Source organism: Molossus molossus, unplaced genomic scaffold (assembly GCF_014108415.1).
Source record: "Molossus molossus isolate mMolMol1 unplaced genomic scaffold, mMolMol1.p scaffold_m16_p_14, whole genome shotgun sequence".
NCBI lineage: Eukaryota > Metazoa > Chordata > Mammalia > Chiroptera > Molossidae > Molossus > Molossus molossus.
The window spans coordinates 41,231,747-41,256,410 of NW_023425349.1; the positions used below are offsets into that span (position 1 = coordinate 41,231,747).

Consider the following 24,664-nt stretch of genomic DNA (forward strand, 5'->3'; position numbering starts at 1 on the left):
CAGGAGAGGAGGGGGGAGAGAGGGGGCGGCCCGTCCAGTGCTGCGCCGCCATAGGCTCCGGGGAAGTGTCGCGTCTGCACCCCACGTTGGGCGCGACGCACGCGATTGGCTGACGCTGGCCTTCTGCTCCCCCTCCCAACCGCCCCGGCCCGCGTCGCCCGTCCGCTCGGTGCTCGCATCCCCCGCCTGCGCGGAGCTAGGCGGGGCCCGCGCGGGGCTGGGCGGGGCCCGCGCTGGTTAGCTCCGGAGTGTGAAACCGCGTGTTAATGTAACCGGCGCGAGGTAACGCGGGCGGCGGCGGCAGCGGCTGGAGCGGTGGCTGCAGGAGCAGCAGCAGCAGCAGCAGCGTCTGAGGCTTCCCTGTGCCCCTCGTTCCCGAGGCAGCCGACTGCACCACCCCCACCTATTCTCGGCCGGGAGGGACTCGCGCCACCAGCCCGGACCTCCGCCGGCTGCCCCTGTCGCCACTACTCCAGACTCGCCCGCGGAGTTTGCCGGCCGGGAGGGAGGCCGAGCGGCGGAGCTCACTCCTGCTCCTCTCGCCACCATCTCGTGGATGTCGTGAGAGAACTTTGCAGCGGGCTGGAGCGCCTTTTACGTTGAGGCAGACGAAAGGAAGGCAAGAGGACCGGGGAAGGGGCTCGGAGGAAGGGTCCGAAGCGGCCGGGCCGGTCGTGCGGGGCGAGTGCTCACCGGACGCCGCGCCCAGATGCGCCCCAGCCTCGAGGAGCAGTGGGCGGCTGCGGGACTGCCCTCCGCAGACTAGCCCCGTCGGGCCTGGAAGGTTTGTGCGACCGCGGAGAACATCGAGTGCCAGTGGCACGGGGCGTGCCGAGCAGCCTCCGGGCGCGCCCTCCGCACCGTCCCCGTCACCCAGCGCTCCTCTGCCGGGACTGAGGCTGCGGAGCCTCCACCGCGGCCCTCCCCTCTCCCTGTAGTGTCGGGGGTCTGCGACCGCCCGGCCGCAGGCGCTGCCCCGACGCGCGAGGGTCGGCTCCGAACGTCACCAGGTTTGTTTGTGTGGGGTTAGCCGGGGGCGCCGAACCACCTGCCCTTCGCCCGCCCGCGCTGCGGGGAAAACCCGGAGAGGAGGCGGACCGGGAGAAGAGCAGAGGAAAGCAGCCCTCCTGGATCTGTTTGCCCGGGACGGTTGCCGCGCACGCGGATCGCCTACGGGAGCGGGCCGGAGTCACCGCGCCTCCCACCATCCCACCCGGGCGGCCGAGGCCCGCGGGTTGGAGAACAATTGCGTCGCCGCGGAGGTTCTTGGTGCAGCCGGGCCTGGGGTGCCCGACGATGTGGCCCTGAACGCGGGAGCCCGCACCGGCGGGAGCAGGAGCAGCCGGGCGCCGAGTAGCCAGTGCGCCCCTCCGAGCGCGCCTGCGTGCGTGGCCAGCGGGCCCGGAGCGCGTCCCGCTTCCGCCTGGCTTCCCAGCTTAATTTTCCTCGGCGGGATTAAAGTTGGAAATTGAGCGGAGAATTGAGTTGCCCGGGAACAGAGCCGCGGCCGCCGCCAGAGCGATGTTCCCGCAGAGCCGGCACCCGGTGAGGCGCGGCTGGCTGGGGGGCAGGGTTGTGGTGGGGGAGGAGGTGCTCTTCCTGGCCGTAGGGAGGCGGGTGGCAGCTACATTCTGGCGGACCCCCTGGGCTCAGTGTGCAAGGCTGGGAGGTCCCGGGCCCTGGTCTCCTGGGGTGGGTTGTGGGCTGAAACTCCCAATTTCCCCCCATTCTTCTGGGCCCCTTCCTACTTGACGTCTAGACAGGGAGGGCGGGGGCGCCGGGAGAGGCTGGGGTTTCGCTCCCGCAGCCACATCCTCCCCCTTCCCCCGGGCGGCTAGGGCGCCCCCCCCCCTTTGTTTCTGGTCGCCTATTTGCATGTCAATGAGGCCCCCGTTCCGGCGCGCCTGGAGGTGGCCCGGGCGACTCTGGGAACTGGGAACGTTTGGGAGTTGTTTTTCTCCTCTGGTCCCCTGGGTCATTATCGCGCCTGTGGAGGAGGGGGCGGCGATCTCCACAATCTGGCCGGGTTCTCAGAGGCCGCCGGGGAACCCCCTTCCATCCAGCCGCGTGACCCGTGCGCACTTACCACCACCCACCCTGGAGGCTGGAAGAGGCTCCGAGTCTCTAGAAGCTGGGGGTTGGGGGTAGGGTCCATTTTCTCCCTCCGCAAAGTAAAGCTCTAACTCGAGTTCAAGATTCCGTTTTCCGCCACTTCTAACTTTTAATTTTTGTTTATGCCCCACCTACTTCTCTGTTTTCTGATTTACTGCTTTATCCATTCACCCACATCCCCGACCCTCGGTCCTGCTCGCTGGTCGCCCCAGACGCCGCACCAGGCTGCAGGCCAGCCCTTCAAGTTCACTATTCCGGAGTCCCTGGACCGCATTAAGGAGGAATTCCAGTTCCTGCAGGCTCAGTATCACAGGTGCGTGTCCGGCGGTGCCAGGCGAATGGTCGCCGGCTCAGCCGGGTGCCCCTTGTCGCTCAGCCCCGTGGAGGTGGCGGCAACGGCTGTACTTAATACAGGCGTCCAGGCGGTGGCGTGTGGAGTCGAAGTAAAGACCTGTCATTCACGTTACCCCCTTTCCTGGCTCTTCCAGGGCAACCCCTTCTCTTGTCTCCTCCTCCTCCCATTGTTTCCCTTTTACCCGTTTGCTGCTGTTACAGGGAGTCTATTTTCGTGTATTTAGGAGTTGCATGAGAACCATCAATATTTGTACTTCATTTATTTATTTTGCAACAGGCTGAGCTAAAACCTTGGTTCAGTCGATGGTCCAGCCCTGGAGTGTGGGTTCAGGGAGGCAAAGCCAGTGTTGAAATCACTGTTTGCCATGCTAGAGAATTGGGTGGTCTAAGGCAAAGTCCATTATGAAAAGCTGGATGCTTTTAGCTGTGTCTAGTATTGGCGGTGATGAGAGGGGTGGATGTGTGTCAGGGAAGACTCGCCTGCTTTGGTGTCATTCTGGGTTGGTTTGGGTAGGACAGGGGATTGGAGTCACATTTATATCCATCTCAGCTTTAGTCTCTGTCTAATGAGACCTACTTCAAAAGATTTATAAGTGAAAACTGTAAAGCAACCCATTCATAACGGACTTTCCAGAAATGTTAGTTTCTTGTTCCTATGAAGTTTTGAGTGATTAGAGCTAAGAAATAACTGTAGTAACAATTTTTATTGTTGTCATGCTTGAGAAGCATTATAGATGCTTGAGTGTGAATTTTTTTATTTTGTTAGAGGCTTTCGGATTATTGACCTTTTGTTTACTTGAACATAATCTCTAGAGCTTGAGGCATAGCTGCCCACAATGTGTTTACCAAGCAGGGAGGACTTCAACCCACTTTATCACAGTAGCTGCTTGACATATTTTGGCAGGGATTTAAAAACCAAAGGTTTTAAAAGGGACCAACAATTGTAGAAGTAACTTTACAGTTAAAATTTTCAAACCTAGAGACTGTTAAGTTGGCAAAGATAGTACAGCCTATGCCTGAGATTGAAGATAGTGCAAAGGCCAGATTTTTGTGGGAGTCCAGAGAAGCAAACTTCGATGCAGGGAAGTAGGAGTGAATAGATGACCAGCAGGAGGAATCAGTCTTCTGGGTAGATCAGAGGTTTTGACAGATTTTCCCTTCTTGTCACCTCACCAGGTATGCACCAAGAAGAAAAAGAATAGCTGCTGAATGGATACCCTGTAATGCTCACTTAATCTCTTTTCTCTGTTAAACCAGGGACAAAGTTTTTGGATGTTTACCTAGATAGTTTATGGCTTTTCCAAATTGGTCTGTGTTTTTACTTGAAGTGCAAATATGTGAGGCAGATGTTAAAACAAGTGACATAATGTTTACATTAAGTTGCCTGTTTTGTTTTCGTAGCCTTAAATTGGAATGTGAGAAACTGGCAAGTGAAAAGACAGAAATGCAGAGGCACTATGTGATGGTAGGTATCCAAGATTAGACTTTTTCCTTTTCATGTAATATGAGCAAATATGTGTTCTTAGCATTATAAAATGTGAGTTAATGAAATGCTTGATTCTTTTTTTTTTTACAGTATTATGAAATGTCATATGGATTAAACATAGAAATGCATAAACAGGTAAGCTTTAGTTAAGTCTCAAGCTGAAATGACAAATGAGTCATGGTTCTTTAATACTGGCTTTGTTTAGTGGGGATTTGTATGCCATTTTTCTGCCTTGGTTCCCCTTCCTGCAAATTGGTGGTAGTATTCTGCAGCAAGGATTGCTTCTTGATAGTTACACAATGTTTAAATGACTGGGTGAAAGGTACTTTGGAAATATAAACTAGCTTGTTCATAGGCAGATAGGAATTGAGACTCTTGAGTTTCCTTTTCTATCTGGATAGATATATTCTCCTTGAAAGACCTGGGTATTCTGTAGAGTTGCTGAAGTTGCTAATGTTTTTGTTCTGGTTTGGAAAGAAGTATGGACCTGTGAGTCACTCCTGTCTTTAAATCAGGTTAAACAAGGTATATGACTAACTATGGAATTTTCTTTATGCTTTGGGGCTGCATAAAGTGATACTCAGAATTAGTGGCTTATTAGCATAAGTCTTCTTGAAAAATTTCTCAGTTGGTGCAGGTTTGGAGGTGAAAAAAACGTTCCTTTATGGCCACAGCATATGTTGGGAGTTGCTTCAGTCCTAGTGGTTTTAAAAGCATGAAAAGATTAGTGACTGGAAAGCTCTAGCTATGACTATGAGTTTGCAAGTTCCCATAAAATTCACACTTATGGCTACTATAATGGTGTATAAAAAGAGTATTGAACTGGAACAAGGCACTAAGGACCTCATAAGAGAAGAAAAGCTAAATGATTGCTCAGCCCAAAGGACCCTCGATTGAGTAGTCATTGTCTGCCAAAGAAAGCATTAATGGTAGGGTGTAAGTATTCTGGAGATATGCTGACATTCACTTTTTCATCAAGACGCTGGTACAATAAGTCTTTTAGAAATCGATTGCCTCTTAAAAAATTATCATCAGATGAAGTTGCACTGTTGGACACATTTCAAAGTGCAACAATACAATTCTTACTTGATGTATATGTGCTATTTCATCTCAAACCCTTGTTTCATTAAATTAAAGAGCATGGCTGACCGGCTGGGGCACAGTGGAGAAATTGATTAGTTCAGCCTTCAGATCTTCCTTATAGTCAGAGACTTTCATTAAGCAAGTGTGTTTCAGAGTTGAATTCTGCTTTTGTAACTCTGCACTCTTTGATTTTTAATTCATCATAGGTTTCATAATGTTATCATCCTGTACATTAGATCTGTTCTCAGATGTGTGTTTGGAAAGAGATAGTGAAGTTCAGGGCCTTTCATTAATAATACAATTGGGCCTTTAAAAGTGCTGATTTTATTCTGATTCACAGAGTTGGTAGTCTAGTTCTTGTCGCATTTGTGCCTTTGTTTTTATTTCTTTGTTTTTGTGTGTTTAAATGGCTAGTGCCTGATTGAGGCACTTGTAACTTGTTGATAGTAATTGGCTAGAAGATCTATGGTCATTTAAATAAATTATGCAAATAAACTTGGTCAAGAAGTTCTAACCTGCCATTTTTTTTTTTGTTAACACTAAAGATCCCCATCCTCCTCCCTTCCCCCCTCCCCTGCTCTTTTTTTTTGGCTAACGAATATTCTGGAAGAGTAAGAAGAGACCAGGCTTTTTCTTAAACTCATAAACTCAAAGGATTTGATAATCTCACTGACTCTTTTACAAGGGAATGCCACCTTTGTGTGATGTTTGCTGGTGCTGGATTTATTGGGGGAGCTAAGGAGGTGTGTAATTCTTCTGGGTTCCTGTAGTTACATGGTGGAGTGACCTCTTCTTTATCACATAGCAAGAAGGGAAGGGGAGAAGAGGGTCAGGCACTCCCATGGTGTGAAAATAGTTTTCTAATGAGTTTCTGTATTCCCAGGCATTTGTCTGTCCATGAGCCAATATACGTTAATAATATGCTATATACAATTGGCTCAGTAATTTGAAAAATGTGAAAAGCTGAGAGATGCCATATTCTTCATAGTAGGGTATTCAGCCCTCTGAAATTTGGTTTATATTATAAATGCTGACAGACCCTTAACTAGAGTAGTATGCAAAGCAGTGCTATAATTCAGTTTAAAGTGGCCTTACATTTGAAAAACATCCTTCTGAATGTCACACATTAATAATAAGTTCTGAGGAGACATTTGGTGCAGCTAGTAATCATAATTCTTATTAAAACTGGTGACGTCTGGCCCCCAGGGTGTAGCCAGGCCCAAATTGATGCTTTTTGCCGCCTGATCACCAGCATGGCCTAAGTGCTCATTATATTGTAGAGAGGGCCTTTGGAGCTCTCATTAGATTTGACAGGAATTCTCTCTAGGGGGAAACTGGGCATTAGCGAGACTCCTGACAGGCTGAAATTAGTCCTGCTTTATGGCTTATAACCAAATGCTAGAAAGGCATCATCAGGGGACACAAAAATTGTCATTTCTGACAACATCTTTGTTACTGAAAAAATGCAGTGATGGGGAAACTTTCTGTGGAGAGAGCTTTAATGTTGTTAAGATTTACCTCCAGTGTGACTACTGCTCTCCCTTCCCACCTTTCAGCGGGTTTGTTGAAGGAGTGAGTTTTAGAGATTTCATTGTCAAGTCTCACCAGACTTTTCCATCTGGAAAAAAAAAAGTGGAAGTGCGTCCAAATCAAGAATGGTATAATTGTGGTTTCCTTACTTGGTTTGGTGCCCACAGTCCATGTTTATGTTGTGTCAACACTTCCTGATAAGCCTTCCCCTTACTTTCTCTGCTCCCATTTGTGGCTGGTTACTGAGACGTCAACGGCATAGGGATGGTAATGGATACTGAAATCTTTTATTATAGCATTGAGGCAAATTTTTTTTCTTCTTTTGAGCCTTTTATAGATCTCTGCCTGTCCATCTTTCTTTGGGTAGATCTTAAACTCAAGCCATCTCTGTACAAGAGGTGGAGACTCCTCATGAAAAATTGAGGCAATTTTGATACCACCAAAGTGTTAGGCTACAATAAAAACCAGTTACTGTGAGGCTGGTTGTTTTGAGGTCTGTGTCTAGTGTGTTTAGCTGTGTGAATTTTACAGGCCTCTTTTCCTGTCACATGGCATGGTATTACCTCATTTGATATTTTTATGGACAGTACGTACTTATATACGTACATAAGCCTTATCTATTCCACTTGTGCATCTTTTCAGCAGGCTCTTGAAGCCATGCCATGAGTTGTCATTAATGGCTTGAATTTGTATAGCACGTTGCCAAAGTGACTTGACTCATCCTGTGAAGTAGATTGGGGGTAGGTGTTTTGCTCTGTCTGCAGCTGTGGCACGTGTTCAGAGTCTGGGTGTTGTCAAGGCGGAGCACCTATTGAAGCTTGAGTTTGGGTCGCCTGGTCCTCAAGTGACAGAAACACCCTTGGGCCTCTATGTAGTGACCCAAGGTTACCTAGCTGCATGTCTCTCCTGTTCTCACTCTGGGTCTCTGCTACTGACTTCATGATTTACAAGACAGGTTGGGGCTTAGGCACATGTTTTAGAAGTTAAGAAAATTAGCACTACGGATTGATCTTTGGGGTCCATAGCTACGTAGAAAGCTGTAGCCAACCTAGCAACACTGTCTTCAGGTTAAACTAATGTCTAGGAATAAAAGAAAATTTGAAACATGTGGCCAGGACTCCTGGTTGAGGCCCAGTGATGAGTTTGATCAGTCACTTGGTCTCACTGTGCCTGCGTTTTTCTGAAGAGCAGGCCGAGTGAGCATACAGGGTTCTCCAGGGCGGTGGAGAATTCAAATGAAAGGATTGGCTCTAGGAGGAAAGATGTATTCTGCAGTCCTGGTCATGGGGTGGGGAAGGAGAGGAGAACGAGGAAAAACCAGACCAGAGCTTACATTTCCAAGCCCCATGTAATATTTCAGCAAACAGTTTCTCAGACTAGGTCAGTTTCGAAGTAGAGTTGCTTTCACAATTTTGATGTGTGCTTTTTAAAGTCTCTTGTTAAAGATAAGTTGTTTTCCAGTAGTATTTTTAAAAGTGTTTAGGTGGAACTGTTAGGGATTTACCTGTGGGTTAATTCCATAGATGTGACTGCTTTACTGTTTGTCTGCAAGTTTTACCTTTCTTGTTTTTTAACCAGTTGTGTTCTCTGTCTACATTTTCTCACTTTGAGAATTTTTTCTAGGTCAGTGTCTTCGAATGGGAAGTGACTAGCTCGAGTGCAGGCACTTAGAGTTAAGCTCCACCAGGTGTTAATCTTGTACTACAGAGAGGGTGGCTGTCATCAGGATTGGAGTGGTCCCCAATTTCATTCTCACTAGCCAGGCCTGTCCTTTACAAGCATAAGTTAAAAGAGATAAAACTCCTTGTGTATTGAGAGCCTGATTCTGAGGTGCAAGATTAGCTTTTGTTTTTTTATCGGCATGCAGGGCTGTCTCCTTACTATGAAACCTGCACCAACTCCTTCCACAGTTGGCCAGGTTGCTGGTTTCTGTCCAGGGCTGACTAGGATGAGGTGAGTGAGGCACTTGCCTTGGGCACAGAATTTAAGGGAGGTATCAAAAAACTCAGTACTCAAGAGAAACAGTACTATTTTTAAAATTTAAAACTGATGTCAAAAATGCCAGTAGGAATAAAATGTTAAGTAAAGGCAGGACCCAACAGGGTTAGGAATAGGGTTAAGACGAGGGAGGCACGTTCAGAGACAGAGAGCAAAGAAGAGGTGGAATGAACGGCCCGTGGGGACCTGTTGTGATCTGTAGGATCTGCCTTTGTGTAAAATACTTCAATGAGGTCCCTTAATTAGGGACTTCGATTAGTGACTGGACAAGTCATTAATAAGTTGCCTGGGCCTCGGTTTTCCTCTCTGAAAAAGGAGGGTTTAGACTGGGCAGGTTCTATAGTTTGGTTCATCTCGAGACAGGGGAGTCACACCGCACCCAACCAGAACCTAGCATCTCAAGTGTGTCAGTTGTGGAGAGTCTTTGAAGGTTTAAGATGTTCCTCCAAACAGTGCTTATTAAGAAACAGAAAAAGAAAAAAAATCTGTTCCCTTAGCAAATATTTAAGTAAATCATCTTGTGTGGTAGTTAAACTAAAGATATATTTATTCAGTTATTGGCTCATGGAACCATTTTAAGTTTCCATAGATCTGAGTTCTTGCTCTTTGGTTATTAAACTTTTGTGGTCTCCAGAAGTGGATTAAATTGGAAGAAACTAAGAAACTGACTGGGTTCTCTTTATTAAGGCTTTGATTGACTCAGTCACCTCATCCCCTCTGGTTCTTGTTGCTTAGTGTTACTTCAGATTATTTTAAAGTTGAAATTCCCAGAACTAGTACCTTTAATGTGGAATGTTGGGTATATGGTTTTTAATTAAACTTTAGTCAGCTGTTTGGGTCTGTCAGCTTATTTGACAAGATTAGGCATTTATACCTTCAAAATCATCCTCACTAATAGGATTGGTGAGTTCTGTAGTAAGAAATGTGCCATAGGATTGTTCCATGAATGTACATGGTTTGGTGTTTTAAAAAGAGAGAGAGTGCAGGTATAGGCACTCAGGTGAGGGAGAGATTTTCTAATTTTCTGAGGCATGGTTTGATCTAAGAAATGAAAAAATAGCACTGAAATTTTAAAATAAATTAAGATATTTTATATATTCCCATTCACTTGGTTAAAGAAAATATGGTTTCAGAATTGCTTGCAAAACTATGATTACAGAACTGCTCAGTTGACTACCCAGTCGCTATAATGCTTTTTATGAAACTCCCCAGAAATGTTGACACAAAGTTTTATCAAATAACCTGTGATTTTGTACAAATCTGTATTTCATTATTTTATCATTTAAATATATCATTTAGATTTTAAATTATTTTAAGTTTAATTTATTTGCCTGCCTTAAAACAACATGAAGGCATAACTGAGCACATTGCTTACCTCTTCCCCACACGTTTTTATATGGGTATAACAAACTTTCTTCTTGTTGTTTTTCTTTTAGTAGTATTTTCTTCTTAGTCAGTCTTTCACCACAAAATATGTTAGCTGAAAAAGGGTAAGGTAAAGTTAATTTTGAATAGAAGCAAAAAAACAATGAGAATTCTGTTAATTGAAATAATTTTTTAATTTACCAAATAGAGAAAAACTGCTATTAAGTGCGGTGGGTATATATCACTGTGCCCCCTGGAGGAGGGAGAGTTGTATACACACTGTTTTCAGTGTATTGGTAGATACATCCACTTGATGAAGTGGAATCAGTTGTTTCTGGGAATGTAGGTGTATTTGAACTTGGGTGTTCAAATCATGCAATTTGTTAAACCACTGAAGTACATGCTGGGTTTGATGTTAGCACCATTACCGATCTAACCAGATTATTAGTCTGGTGTTTTGTGCAACCTGTCAGTAAAAGGTGTGAAAACATCACCAGGCTTGTTATAAATTTATAAGTTATATAGGTATATTATATTAATATATTGTATACCTTTATTATGCGTAAATGGAAAATTTAAATGGAGGGGTTGAAATAAAATTTCTTATATTCTCAGTGTACTACAGTGACTTGTTCTGTGTGGCCCTAGGTTATGGCCCACTCTACAGACCACTAGCCCTACATTTCAAACACTCTTGGAACTCTAGCCCTGGAATGGGGGAGCATCTTTAAGATAATGAATGTAAAACACTTTTTAGGGGTTTGAGTTTTTTTTATCTCCTTGGTATGTCTTTTTTTTTTTTTTCCTAAATCTTCACCCGAGAACATTTTTCCATTTTTTGTTCAGACAGAGTGGGGGGGGGCGGGGGGGGGAGAAAAAAACAAACATCGACGTGAAAGGGACACATCGAGTGGTTGCCTCCCGCATGACCCAACCAGGGCCGGGGACAAACTGCAACCGAGGTACATGCCCTTAGTAGGAACCAAACCCGGGCCTCTCTGGACCGCAGGCTGACATTCTAACTGCTGAGCCAAACCGGCCAGGGCTATTCTTTCTGATTTTTCTTTCTACTCCAGTAATTGCCTCTGTCCGTCACTCACAGCTTCTGTGTCTGCCCCTGATTAGTGTCCCTGCCAGTCTTACTTGGCCACCTCCTTCTTCTTCCCTCCAGGTCCTTTTTTTTTGGTATGTGCCCTTAGTGGGAACCAAACCCAATATTCTGTGGTCCGCAGGCCGACACTCCACCTGCTGAGCCAAACCGGCCAGGGCCCTCCAGGTCCTTTTAATCCAGCCAAATGGGTCTCTTCTTCCTGCCTAAAATGTGTTTGTGTTTTTCTGTTTTCTGTATAAAAAGCCCAGGCCTTTTTGTCAAAGTTCACATGGCCTTCCTCGGTATCCGTCAAGGTCCAGCTCTAATAACAACACTGCCTTCTTCAAGGCCTTCCGTGACTGCTCCAACAGAAGGCTGCCACACCACTATTTTTACTCTGATTTCTGTAATCATGTTTTTTTTCATGTCCCTCTTTTGTTACTCCAGCTAGGTTGCAGTCTGCTTGAAGCTTGAGTTTGAGACCTACATCTACACTTCCCAGTGAATCAGGCAGAGTAGGCACTTGTTAAGTGGCATTCAATTTGCTCTTTATGTAGAGTGGCAGTTGGAACCTGAATCTATATGAAAATGAGGTGAAAGCTGCTTGGCAAAAAACCGTGCACAATAGCTTTGCCCAGCAATTTTGGTCTTTGTGGACATGTTAGGATTCTTCAGCAAGTCCATGGAACCCAGATTAAAAACCTGAATCGGGAAAAAAAAAACCCGAGTTGAGAGTATGGGTCCTTATGCTAAAATTCAGAATGAATTCTGTTTGATTTCACTAGATGTTTAAAGGGCTTTAATTCTAATAATCTAATCTAATCATGTTTGCTTAAGTTGTTTTCCTTTTAAAAAAGTGATTTATAGTCAGAATATCTACTGAGGCTTCTTAATGGGGAGCTTAATTACAGTAATAGATTTTGGTTTGTACTAAAAAAAAAGAGAAAACAGAAGCAAAGAACAGTTGCTACGGCCTGGGCTTCCATGTGAACTGAGGGCGTGCATCAGTTGCTGTCCCTGGAATCACTGCTTATCTCCTAAGGTCAACCACAGGCCTGATAGAGTTATGGTGTGGATAAGTTGAGTTACAAGCTTTGCCCAAGGCATTACACTAGACCTAGTTGCCAGGTTTCTTAATAGTAATGATTATACCCATTGATTATTTACTTAACAGTCTTTACATAGTCCCTTCGCCCTCCAAACATTTTTTTTATAAAGAATTTCAAATTTGCTGAAAAGAAGAAAGAAATAGACAACAAACGCTCACATTGCACCCCACCTATAATGATACCAGCAGTCTATAAGTAAACATTTTATAATATCTGCTTGTCAAATATACACAGAGCTTTTGTGTACCCCCCCCCCCCCCCATGGATAAATGAATAATTCTGGAAAACTTAAAGAGTTTGTTATAGGGCTGGGCCTTTCTCTAGCTACCAACCCTGCTTTAGACTGATAAATGCAGAGGAAGAATTTTAAGAATTCCATCTTAATCGGTGTTGATAATATTTTATAACATTTTCCTGCTAGACTTGGCCTTTGTGTTTTTGGCATTGTTGTTTTAGGTGATCCATGGATATATAGTGTTAGGGTACTTTCTTTTTTAGTTGTCACCTGAAAGTGAGATTTGTACTTAGACAGGAAAGCTGATTTCCCTTCCCAGGCCTTCCTGCCTTTTGGCCCTGTGTAGTGCACCTTTAAGATGCAATCGTTATATTTGCTTGGGGAAATAGCTTTAGTGTTGATAGGTAGGAAATCAGGAAATAATTGTGCAAAAGGACTCTGACCTTGGACTTTGTGTGGCTGGAAACTGTCCTAATGGAGAAGTTAAGTTAGCCTCAGAGGCTGTGGGTGGTAGAATGGTGTGAAATACCAGAAAACAAAACCTCTTTGAGTACTCCTGTATGTGGAGGAGGCTCTCCAAGGCAGGGGGCCCCAGGAGTACAGCCTTAGTCCCCTCTTGATGCCTTGAGCAAACAGCCGGTCAGAGCCTCTTACAAGTAAGGTGACCAGCCAGTGTATTGACACGCACAGACACAATAGAAAACTGCATTAGGAGGTGAGCCATTGGGATTTGCAGTAAATATATTACAGAACACAAGTGACTTGCCGATACTGCTTGTTTAGCAGTTTGCAAGGGCAATGACAGTATGGATTTTTGAATTAGAAGGGAAGGGCTGTTCTTTCTCTGTGCGGGAACATCTACTTGATGGCTGGGGAGAAAATTGATTTAGAGAACAAAATGCAGCCGCCTTTATTTGTGCCATTTGAAAGGCTTCTATGGATTAGTGAGTGAAAATATATAGGTGGCTTTCGGTTTAGGAAAGGAGGTCTTAACATTGATCTGCATCTTGGTCTGGTGTGGAGAGAATAAAGGATGGGCCGCCAGAATGGAGGAAGGGCAGCTAGTCCCTGTGCAGCCTGCAGCTACAGGTGCCCGTTTGGGTCTCAGGCAGTTAGTTATCTTTTTCAGCTTTGGCTTTCAAAAGTCAGCTTCTTGGGTATATTATTGTCATGTAAGCTTATTTGGGGCATTAGAGTAAATAGTCAGAGTTCCCATCCATTGAGCTCCCACATGCCCTAGGAATTGTGCTGTAGGAGCTCTGTAAATCCTTCCAGCCCCTCTGCCTCCGCTTTGTGTGGGTATTAATTATTCCTCCTTACACAAGAGTGAACAGGCCAGTGGGTTAGGGGATGAAGACAGCACCTACCCCAGAGGGTAGTTCCAGGATTGAGTGAGTTTCTTTATGCAGACACAATGGTGCCTGGTTGTGGGCACTCTGAGGAAGCTGTTCTTAAAATCTGTTATTGATCCCTTTAAAACTGAACCCTGTTGGAATTCTAGACCACACTCCCATCTTGTTTTTCCAAGCCCAGTTTCCTTCCTCCCTCTATTTGAATTGTTCACTTCATTATTTTCTCTCAATGACTAAGTTTTTTATTTGTTTCCTTCTAAGATCAGAAGCATTTATCTTAAGGCTCAAAGGAAACTTTTTTTTTTTTTTTTTTAAATGAAGCCCCTTTTGGTAGCCTGTTGTCCAAGGAATCTAGAAGAATTAAAATGCCTTATTTAGGCCAAACAGTAAAATGTGCCCTTGGAAGGCACCTTAAGTAGTTAATATAACTACTAGTGAAAATAGAGTTGTGTTGTTTTTTTTTATTTTAGGGGATGGATAAAAAACAAAGAGGATTTGGTTCATTTTACTGAAGTGAATTTTGGCAGAATAAATGATGGGAGGCGCATTTCTGATATTTTTCTTTTTAATGTAATGTAGAAAATTCAATTCTTAATTTGAAGACACTTTGTTATCCTGAAAAGAAGGGGCAGGGTTATAAATTACAAGGCCAAGTTGTTGCTTGTTAGAGAAAGAGGTCATCTCCAGCCTTGGGAGGGGGGTGTATCTTCTGGCTATGAAAACTTGTAAGGTCCTGTGCAAAAGTTTGAGAAGGTAATTGTGTTATGTCCTCTGTGTACATCATGGGCTTGAGGCTTTTGTGGACTGCCACATCACAGCTTCTGCTTGTGCTAATAATTTGGGAGAGCAGGAAAAAAAACAACAATGCACAAGGGAGGAAAGCAGGGCCTTTGGGATTGCACACACTGGAAGTTTAGGCTGTTGTCTCTTACTGCCAAGCACAGTGAAGGAGAAACTTCTTGTGTAAGTACTAGGGATAAAGGAGGTCACAGCTAAGACAAATTGTGCCACTACCTATTCTCACATTTGCTTAGAAGCTCAGCTGCCTGTTGACATCTGTGTGCTGAGAAGCTCCACGTTTCTGTCTTGTTGTGTTTAGCCTGAGCAGACCGTGAAGTCCTGAGTATATGTAGGGGAAGCGCGAGATTCTTGACAACCCCCTGAGCCTGCCAGTTGGCCTGAGTTCTGGAGCTGTTTTCATTTGTAAGCTGGCTGGCTTTTTTACAGTGCCTGGCCTGTGAGCTCCTGCAGAGCCAATCTCCTTGTGCAGCTACCAAGAAGATTGGACTTGGACCACTGAAATGTCTCCAACATCTGTACTTTTTAGCTGACCAAAAACCAAAATCATGAGGGGAACTGCTGACTTTTGAATCTTGTAGGAAATCTGTATTCAGTAATTGACTACTACCCTGAATGCTGTGATGTTCTTCAGTCACATTTTGACTTCTTGAATTTCTCTAAGGGTATAGGGATTTTTGAACTGGTGATTCATTCTGTATTCATTCTTATTTCTTGATGAATGGATCAAATATGGCTAGCCCCCCCACCCCCAAAGAGCCTCAGAAACATCAATGGCAGCATACGCTATAATCTTGTGCAGCCATTGTTTTGGTCATTATTCCATCACAAGGTCAAATATCCCCCTAAAGATGTGATTTCTTTTTTTTTTCCTTTTCTGATAAAAACTACTGAAATTACTCTTGTCAGTTTCCCTAAAAATACTGAAATTGCTCAAGGTTTATATGGACTGAATACCAATTCACTCAAAACAGTGTAAAAGGGAAGAGGCTTTTGAGTAGACTTTGCACTGTGAGAATATTGGTATTGACACCATTTATAATTTGGAGTATAGTTTGAAGACCAGAGTCTACTGTTTGTCGCATACTGGTTAATATGGCTGTAAAGAGGAGATGAATGTGGCTACTTTTCCAAGTCTATTACTCAGGAGGACTGTAAATTTGATTGGCTGTTACAATTCTAGCAGAATCATTCGATTTGAGAGCAATAGAAAGATAAGATATCCAATTACCCAAATGATTTGCAGGGTTAGCCAACGTTGTCATGGAGACACGAGTTGGAACAAATTAAATTTTAAGCAATAAAATAATCTTAAAGCCCGTCTGGGAACAAGAAAATTTGGCAGTGGCACTTACCTGAATTGAATCTTAGCTTGACACGATGTTGTTTGACATTGATATACTGTGGGGGCCTCAACATATATATGGCACAACATTCACTTAAAAAAGTAGTGTGGCCAAACCAGTAAAGGGGTGTATGAGTATACAATTCGGATATTAGTATTGATTCCATGGTTTAAATGATAATTAGGCTCCGGGTTCCCAGGAATATTTTGTATATAAGGATTGAAAGGCCTGAATAATGATTAAGCAGCATTAATTGGGCACTTGAAAAAAGATTGATTTCTCAGCAGCATGCAGTTTTTGGAACTGCTGCTCCCTTTGTGTGTGTGTTAACAGAAGTAATAGAAATTGTGTGGATGTCTTTTGGTGGGGGGTGGAGGTGTAAGTATGCATATATTTGCATGTAAGAATAAGGAGATTTTGTCACATGCCACTGCACCGCAGATGATTCTCTGTATTTGTTAAAATTTTGATTTAGCTGCAGGACTGCTTGCAGACTGGAAAAATCGCCTTCCAAACTTTAGCCAATGACCCCAAACCTGAGTAAGCGTCATCTGGGGCTTAGCAGGTTATTTCCCCCTATTAATATATTGTTTAACTGGTTCCTGGCTTGTGCCGCACATTTGAAAACAGCCGTGTGGCCCAGAAGGAGGGAGGGCTTTTTATCCACATGTCTATTAGACAGATGGAGATGAAAATTGGTCTGAGGTCAGGCCATTTGCAGCGTTCTCACAGCCTTCGATTTTCCTCTCATCCTCACCACAGATCATCTCAAATGATTCAGTAATGACCAAAAGTGCAACCTTGACCTTTATTCCCTGGTGGATTACTGTGTTTCACAGTCCAAATGGCAGGAAGTCTATGCTGTTCTTCCAGAAGGAGCTCGGCATTATTGAACAGCCCAGTCCTGTGGGAACCCTGTGAGGGTAGACCAGTGTAACAGAATATGTGGCTTAAATTTGGTTTCTGGTGCTCTGGGAAATGAGAATTGACATGTCCTGAACCCACATAATTAATGGAAGAATATCTGGGATGCTTTCTAAAAACATGAGCACAGACATTGATTTGTCTATTTGTAAAGTAACTGGTGAATTATAGGAGTAGTAACTTCTGGTGGCCTCTGGTTTATAAATTGTTCTCACTTTCATGATTTAGTTGTTTTTCCTTATTTAATGCTCCCCAGTATATTTTAGACAACACATTGTAATACTGTATCATCTTAAAATTGTAAATTGACATGACTGGGCATACGAGGATGCAGGGCTTTTCTTTGGCATACTTTCGTGTGTGTGTGTGTGTGTGTGTATATATATATATATATAATATTATGTCCATCCATGTAACCCCAAATAAATTCTCACTCATACAACATACCTCCCCACCCCCCCCCATGAAAAAGTAGCTTGTTATCTTGGAGAAATGAGGATTATTTTTCTCTTGTTTAGATTTTTCTGGATTGTATATATTGTGATGCAATCATCAGTTTTTTAAAAGTATAATTTAATTTGTATTTAAAATGATACTCCTGTTTGCCTCCACCTGCATAGTTGAGTTAATGTTCTGTGAATCTTTAATATACTAGTGAAGTCTGTCATCTAGGATCCTTGTACTTAACATCTTCTTAAATACTTAAAAGCTTTTCCAAAAGGTTGTGCTTTGAACATTTTCACCAGCATCGCAGATTTCATTTTAATCATAAGCTAAGATGCTTTTGAGAAAGTAATTTTTTCCCGACCGCTGACTTCACTGTGCACAAGTTTTTTCTACCTCAATGGCTCCCAACTCATGATGCCCCATGCTTGCTGGGTACAGCATTGCAGTCACTGCTCCTAATCCTAGGGCAGAGGCCGGCTCCCAATTTGTAGTAGAGCCTGCTTTCTTAAAGTCTGTCTTCTAACCACTGTGATGATAAATTGCATTCTGGAGCTTTGCAGGTTTCTTGGTACTTGATGTTGATTGAAAAGAGAATCCCAGCTTCCAACTGGGAAGGCCAAGAACCTTGTCTTTCTTCCCAAGGAACCACCTCTCCAGTAACTCAGCTTTTGGGGGAGTAAGGGCTAGGGGTGACGCTTCCAGACTGAGTTTGAGTTGGGGACTCAATGGTTTTGCCCTGGGGACTTACCATCCTATACATCTCTAACTTGTGGCTATTCTGCTGCTGTGCCACATGGCATTGGTGGCATAGGCCTCCTGGTGGAATAGTTGCTTTCCCTGGGAAGTTGCTCTAGAAGAAGAGTGGAAGGGTCATTCACGTGTAGTGTGCTTTTATTTCTTTTTTATTTTTTGATAAGTTTTGATTGATTTTTTTTTTTTTGAGAGAGAAAGGAAAGGAGAGATAAGAAACAGCAATTGGCTGCCTCCTGTTCGCCCCCTCCTGGGGGTTGAACCTGAAACTCTGGCATGAACCCTTACTGGGAATAGAACCAGGACCTCTCAATCTATGGGACAATGCTCAATCCACTGAGCCACACGGGTCGAGCTGTAGCATGCTTTTAAAATTAGGGAGCACTGTTCATGGTAACCGCAGGTAGGAAGTTCCTTTCCCTCTATCTGGATTGGCTGGATCCTCTCTATTAGGGAAATATTTACATCAAGCTGCCGATCCAGTGATTTCCAAACAAGATGGGAGTGGAATGATGGGAAATGCTCAAGCCAGTGATCAATAGTGCTTGATAGTAGTGTGGAGAGGTAGTTTGCTTTGTCACGATGGAAGGTGTAGAGATAGTGATCGTAGAGATAGTGAGTCAGTACCAACCAAAGACAGGCCCAAAAGGTAGCTGTAATGAAGAAATGCTTTAAATTTTATTGCAAAGAAAAATAATGTTACAAATTTTGAAAATAAAACCTTCTCAGAAACCCAGTTTTCAGAGGCAAGTTGATTCAGGGTAGCCTTTGTCTTTACATGGGCATATTTTATTTTTGTAATTGCAATTTTAGCCTTCCTGCGATGATGATGATGCACTCAGCTTTCCTCCCACTAATTCTGCTATTGTATGATATTATCTAATTTCTATAACGTTCCCTCATGACTAAGACCTGTGAACAGGGTGAAAGGTGTGTGTTTGTGGGGGTGTGTTTCAGGGGAAGCTTGTTCCCTTTCTGTTCTGAGAACAATAGGTGATGACTTCACAGTAGCATTGTGATTCACCCTACAGAGTTTGTCTTAAAAACCTTCTGTGGCATTACAGAGTGCATTTTCCTTTAAGGCTGGCAAAAGCTGTCTTTTTTCCATCATGAGACAAGTCAATACAATTTCATGTGAACAGCACTTTCTGAACCCCATAACAAGAGCTTCTGAATAAAGGAAATGTGCTGTTTAGGCACTGAAACAGCTGCCATGCTTTTGTCAAGGATGCATCTTTACCATAATGACAAATTAAAGCCCAAATGCTCTGCTTGGCAACACTTGGGTCAAAACATTTAAGTCATTAATTAGAAGGAACTGAAGGGGGAAAATTTACACAAATATACAGTGTTGCAGACTCAACTTCATTTTGGAAATACAACTGAATTCTTAAAAAAAAAAAAAAATGAGGGCAGCCCTCAAGTGGGGCCTGCTAAGCTTGTCATTTGCAAATAAATCAAAAGACCATCATTGCAGGAAGGAGAACCAATGAATAGAGTTGCTTTGTCGTTCTTTGATGGGCCCCATACTCAAGCCTGCTATTAAAAATGAATGCATTCAAGAGACTCTGCATTAAGAACATAAACAATTAAGGGCACTTGAGTTGCTCTACTGAGAGCTGCCGTGAAGAAGATACGGGAGTGAGAGCTTTCTCCGGAGATGCAGGCCCTGCAATCTGTCTGGGGAGGAGCCAGAGAATGGGAGCAATTAGTGTTGCTATCTCCGCCCAGAGAGCCTTCAGCAGGTTTTTCCTCGTTTCTTTTAACCCCTCCTTGTTTCCAGAGAAGCTGCAGGGAAGATGAGCAGTGAAAGCATGGAGTCTGCGCCCAGTTGGAAAGGGCTCAGATTGAGAATGCAGTAGGAGCTGCCAAGTGAGGGGGAGATGGAACACAAAAGTTATTATCTGCCAGTAATTGGTGATTTATGTTCTGATTAATTGAGCCACTAAAGGGTTTCTGTCATCTGGTACTCTTTGTTTTGTTTTAATCATAGGGCTTAAGAAGGGGCGAGATTACATTGCCATGGGTGGAATCATTTAAATGAATAGTGTTTGAGGTTGTTTCCCATAGTAGGCAAATGTGTTCCGACACCCCGTTTTGTGTTCTTGCCTTGGCCTTGTTTTGTAAAAATGTGTGGAGAAGGCGCCATGGCATTTGTGGCAAGGCTCTGGAGAGTGGCAGCCCTGACCTCCTGGCCCACTTGTTTTTGACCCTAGTTACAGGGGACCTGCTCAGATGGAGGATGTGACAGTAGGTGTAAGGAGTTAGGAGGTCCTTGCTGTGTGCGAAACAGTAGACTCTGCCACTGTGTGGTTAAGGGATGACAGTAGTTCTTGGGCTGGGTTCTTAGTCTGATAACTGCACATCACCTGGAAACTTGATAGAAATGCAGGTGCTGGGGCCCCAGACCTCCTGACTCAGAATCTCTGGAGTGAGACCCAACCGCCCATGTTTTAGCAAGTCTTTCAGGTGATTCCAAAACACTTAAGTTTGAGAATCACTCAACCTCATTACAACCTCAACTTGATACCCCAATTTCTCTTCTTTCAGATTTCTCCAAAATGATTAGTCATTTATTGACACAATTATATTTTAAACAGAAAGGTACTCTGAATCATTAGATTTTAAGGTAAAATTAACCTTGTCATACGGTGCTATGGTGGGAGACAGTAAATCTGGTGAATATAGTCGTCCCTCGTTTATCGAAGTTAATCCATTCCAGACTCTAGCGCTGCACCTGGTGTTGAAGGATTCCTGGGGTGCTTGAATACATAGGCCTACAGTCCATATGTACAGTAATTTTAATTGTAATTGTAATACAGGGGTGTATAATTGACTCAGACAACCGAGCGTGTGCTGTATCATTTTCACTGTCTCGATTAACTTTTTAATGAATATATTTGAAAAGACCACAATAGAGTTAAGCCGCGCAAGTTGAAGCGCGAAGTGGTGAGGGAGGACTGTATTGGATGTTCTGAAGGAGGTCTCTAGGCTAAGGAGCTCTCCTCCCTCCTGAAAGGACAGCAGTTGTTAGATTATTCACAGTGGTTTGCATATGTCATTTTGGGTATGTGGTTTTTGTGCAAGCATCTTTAATTTCCACCAGGTATATCAGATGTCATCTTCAGGAAATAGCGATGTATTTGTAGAAGGGGTTTTGTGGATTTTGCTCTGTTGGTGGGCCAGATTGATGTTAGGGTTGATTCACTAACTCTTTCTGCCTGAGGAGAGGACTGAAGTGCAAGTTGGCTGCGACTTGCTTGTTGAAAGTTCACAATGTCCAACTGAGGTTCTGCAGAGTACTTATACCAGGGCAGCAAGGGTGCAGTGCCCTTTGTTTATTGACTGGGACCACTTGTGGTACCATTGTTGGCTGAGAGACGACATGGCCTTGGCTGGGTGCTGTTGCAGTCCTATTTGGGCTGTATTGCTTTGCAAAACAAGGCTGCGTTTATCAGCTTTATTTCTGATTTTGAGTATGTCCCAATTTTCTACTTCCGCTTCCTGGAGAAAGGACTAGGCAAAGAATGTGGCTTCTAATCTTGATATATGATCCTGGGCAAGTCCTTTCCTTTAGACATCAGTTTTTCCATGTGTGATTTGAAGGTTGTAACAGGGCCTGGCATCCAAATGGTTTCAGGGTTTGCTGGCATTGTGACTCAGTGCTGCTGTCAGTCACAGGCGCGTTGGGCCTGACCACGCTTTTCTCCCTTTCCAGTTCAATAATACAGTTAGATAGTAAATCAAGGGTGGTGTTCACAAGGTCGTTGGAGGGGGAAAAATAGTCACCAGTAACCCTACCCCTCAGCATGATCACCATTTTTATTTTCGGTATCAACAGTCCTTGGCCACATGCATATGTGTAAAAATACCACAGGCACACTAACATCACATCTTTGTTCTCTTCCTGCTTCATCTGGTAATGTGTTGGCTATTTAAGTCTCATTATCATAAATATGACTTTAATGGTTACTTGCCTTGCCTTTGGGTTGATGCTGTGTATTTAACTGTTCTCCTAGTATTAGACATCTGATTTTTCAGGAGGGCAAATGTTAAGTTTTTCAAAACTGCAAATGGTTGTGATGTGTTGAATTGCTGTTACAGCTTTACCTGGGTTTTTCTCATTTGCCTGGAAACGGGTGCTGCAGTGAACAGCTTCATGCATGGAATGCTTTTCATTTGAACTGTTTCCTTAGGATAAATTCTTAGCTGTGGGAAGCCTTACCAAAGAGTTTGAATAATTTCATGCTCTTAAAACACATTGCCCAGTTGCTTTCTAAGATGACTACCAATTTACTCTGTCATCAATAATGTTATGATGGTTTCGGTTTCCCAGAGGACTCATCATTGTTGGATTTTATTAATTTTTTTTTGATAAACTAACTTAACTGGTGCAGAATGACCCACCTTATAACAAAAGTTGTGTTTTGTTTGCTTGCTGGTGAGGTTGAACATTTTTTCTGTATTGAACACTGTCATTTTACAGACTTAGAAACTTCTAGTCAGAAGGGATTTGGACGTTATCTATTTATTTTCTTTTGTGTGCTTTGTTTTCATATTCTTGCCCATCTCTCTGTTGCCAGACACTTCTTACCAGCACTCCACTGTGTTTGTCTCTGGGCTTCCTGCTTGGCTCAACAAAACACAAAAATCAGTTTGCCAGCCCTCGGCATAAGCAGCATTTTTTATGATCCATCAATTTGCAATTTAATGATAATGGAGGCTCTCCTCCATAGCTGACTTTGGGAAAGGTGCCACTGGATTGTTTTGAGACCATGGGCAATTACTCTTAAGCAATCCTCACCCTGTTTTGATCAAACAACATTCATTATACATTACTCTATAGTGAAGAAGTGAGCAGACTTTGGGGAGTGGCCTCCTCAGTTTGTAATAAGACTAGGTGATAGGAATATAAAAAGGTGAAGAGGCGAGCTTTGAGGAATCAACATCCTAAAACTTAAGTTCAGATGTCCAGAACATGTCTTCAGTTTAAGAGCCCTGCAAAATATACCAGAGTGTGGTTCAAAAGCTGGCCTTTGAGGTATTTGACCATATTTAATTTATTTAAAATATGTGACTCTTGCACCTACTAAGTGTTAAAAAGAAACAGGCCCAAAATGGAGTCACGTATGCTAAGCCCCACATTGGCAAACCAAGATTTATTACCTAACCTAATTGCAGTTTTTAGCCTTTCCCAGCAATGTAACCTTTAACCAGTCAACCTGGAATTACCTGAGCAGCAGCAGTAGTCAGGTAATCCAACTGATAAGCACCCCTCATTCCCCTTAGGTGGGTGATCTTACCTGAAACAGTACATTCTTTGCTAATAATTTTCTTTTTCCACCCCCTTTCTACCTTTCCTTTTGGACAGCTCTTTGGAGCTCCTTTCTGTTTGCTAGATTGGATACTGTCTGATTCATGACTCATTGAATAAGCCAATTAGATCTTCATATTTACGCAGTTGAATTTTGTTTTTCAACATAAGATGTGATTTGTTACTGAAAACAGCCTTCTTCGAATGCTGTTTTCAGTAACAGTTTGTCTGGTTGCTTCTTGATCATTGGGGGGCGAGGGGATTCTGTTTTCGACAGTGAACCGTTCCTTAAAAGCATGTTGGCTGTGCCCTGTGGACAGTGTTAGTGGCGGAGGATGCAGAGAGGAGTTGTATCAAAGTGGTTAGGGGTCTGGTTCTCATGCTTCCCACCTTCTTGTGTGGAGAAGACTTGTGTGCTGGAAGCTGCTAAGAATCTGCATGGAAGCTGTTTAAACCTGTGGACGTAGTGCACCCAAGGACAGCACATGCTGTGGAGGATCTCCAAGAGCCAAGAGAAGGGTTTATCTTCTGTTGCCCCTGGGGAAAGGCTTCCATGTGGATGTGAGGTAGGTCCTGAAGGAGGAGTGGGTTAAGAGAACAGCTCTTTGTAATAGTTCAGCTGTAGTTCATATATTTGTTTACTTGATTTTGATGAAACCCTGAAGTAGATTGATGGTAAGACCTGTGGTCAAGCTGTTCAAGTGGTTTAAGGACACCTAGAACTGGTTTGCTGAAATGCAAACCCAAGTTTTTGGATTATGAGGGCCAGGTCTATTATCATAAGCAAGTCTGTGAGGGGAGTTGGCATTGGCAAGGAGACTAAAAGATGGTTCTGTACAGATAATCTGGATACCTGCTTTCTGTTGCCTCAGTGGGTGGAAGCTAGCCATGATGGTAAGGCTTGATGCTGGGGCCTTTACCCAGCTGGTTAAGTTTCTGGGCACAAAGGTACCATGCAAATCTGGTTTGGGCATTGCTCTTGAACACTGACTTAATGTTGTGACTTATATGGGGGTGTCAGAAATACAGGCACAGGGTAAGTTTATTTATAAGCTTTTATGACTATTAGCAGATACTGAATATGTCTTCAGCTTTCATCGGGAAAATGACATCCAGGTGGAAAAAAAAGTTAGCCTGTAGTTTGTTTTCACTGGAGTTGTCTACCCCTTGGAAGAGGTAGAAGGTAGTCTGCAAAGCTTATGGAACCTTCTTAATACCTGTTGAAGCAGGGTCAAATATCCAGTTTAACCTGCTTGCAAACTCTGGTCAGGAATAGAAGCATGGGTGGAAAACACTACTTGTTAATTTGTGTTCAGTCAAAGGTCTTGTATTGAAACGAGATGAGACTTAAGAATTATTGTTGAGTTTTAT

General features: G+C 43.5%; 1 protein-coding gene across 3 annotated transcripts in view; it reads left to right on the top strand.

Moving 5' to 3' along the window:
- Positions 1-337: 337 nt before the first annotated feature.
- Positions 338-24,664, top strand: part of TLE1 (TLE family member 1, transcriptional corepressor) — an 85,472-nt gene continuing 61,145 nt past the window's right edge. For all 3 annotated transcript variants that reach the window (XM_036261320.1, XM_036261319.1, XM_036261321.1), the window contains exons 1-4: positions 338-1,545; positions 2,325-2,425; positions 3,868-3,931; positions 4,043-4,087. In XM_036261320.1, the coding sequence (XP_036117213.1) occupies positions 1,522-1,545; positions 2,325-2,425; positions 3,868-3,931; positions 4,043-4,087 (234 nt within the window). In that variant the 5' untranslated portion in view covers positions 338-1,521. The remainder of the gene's footprint in view (positions 1,546-2,324; positions 2,426-3,867; positions 3,932-4,042; positions 4,088-24,664) is intronic.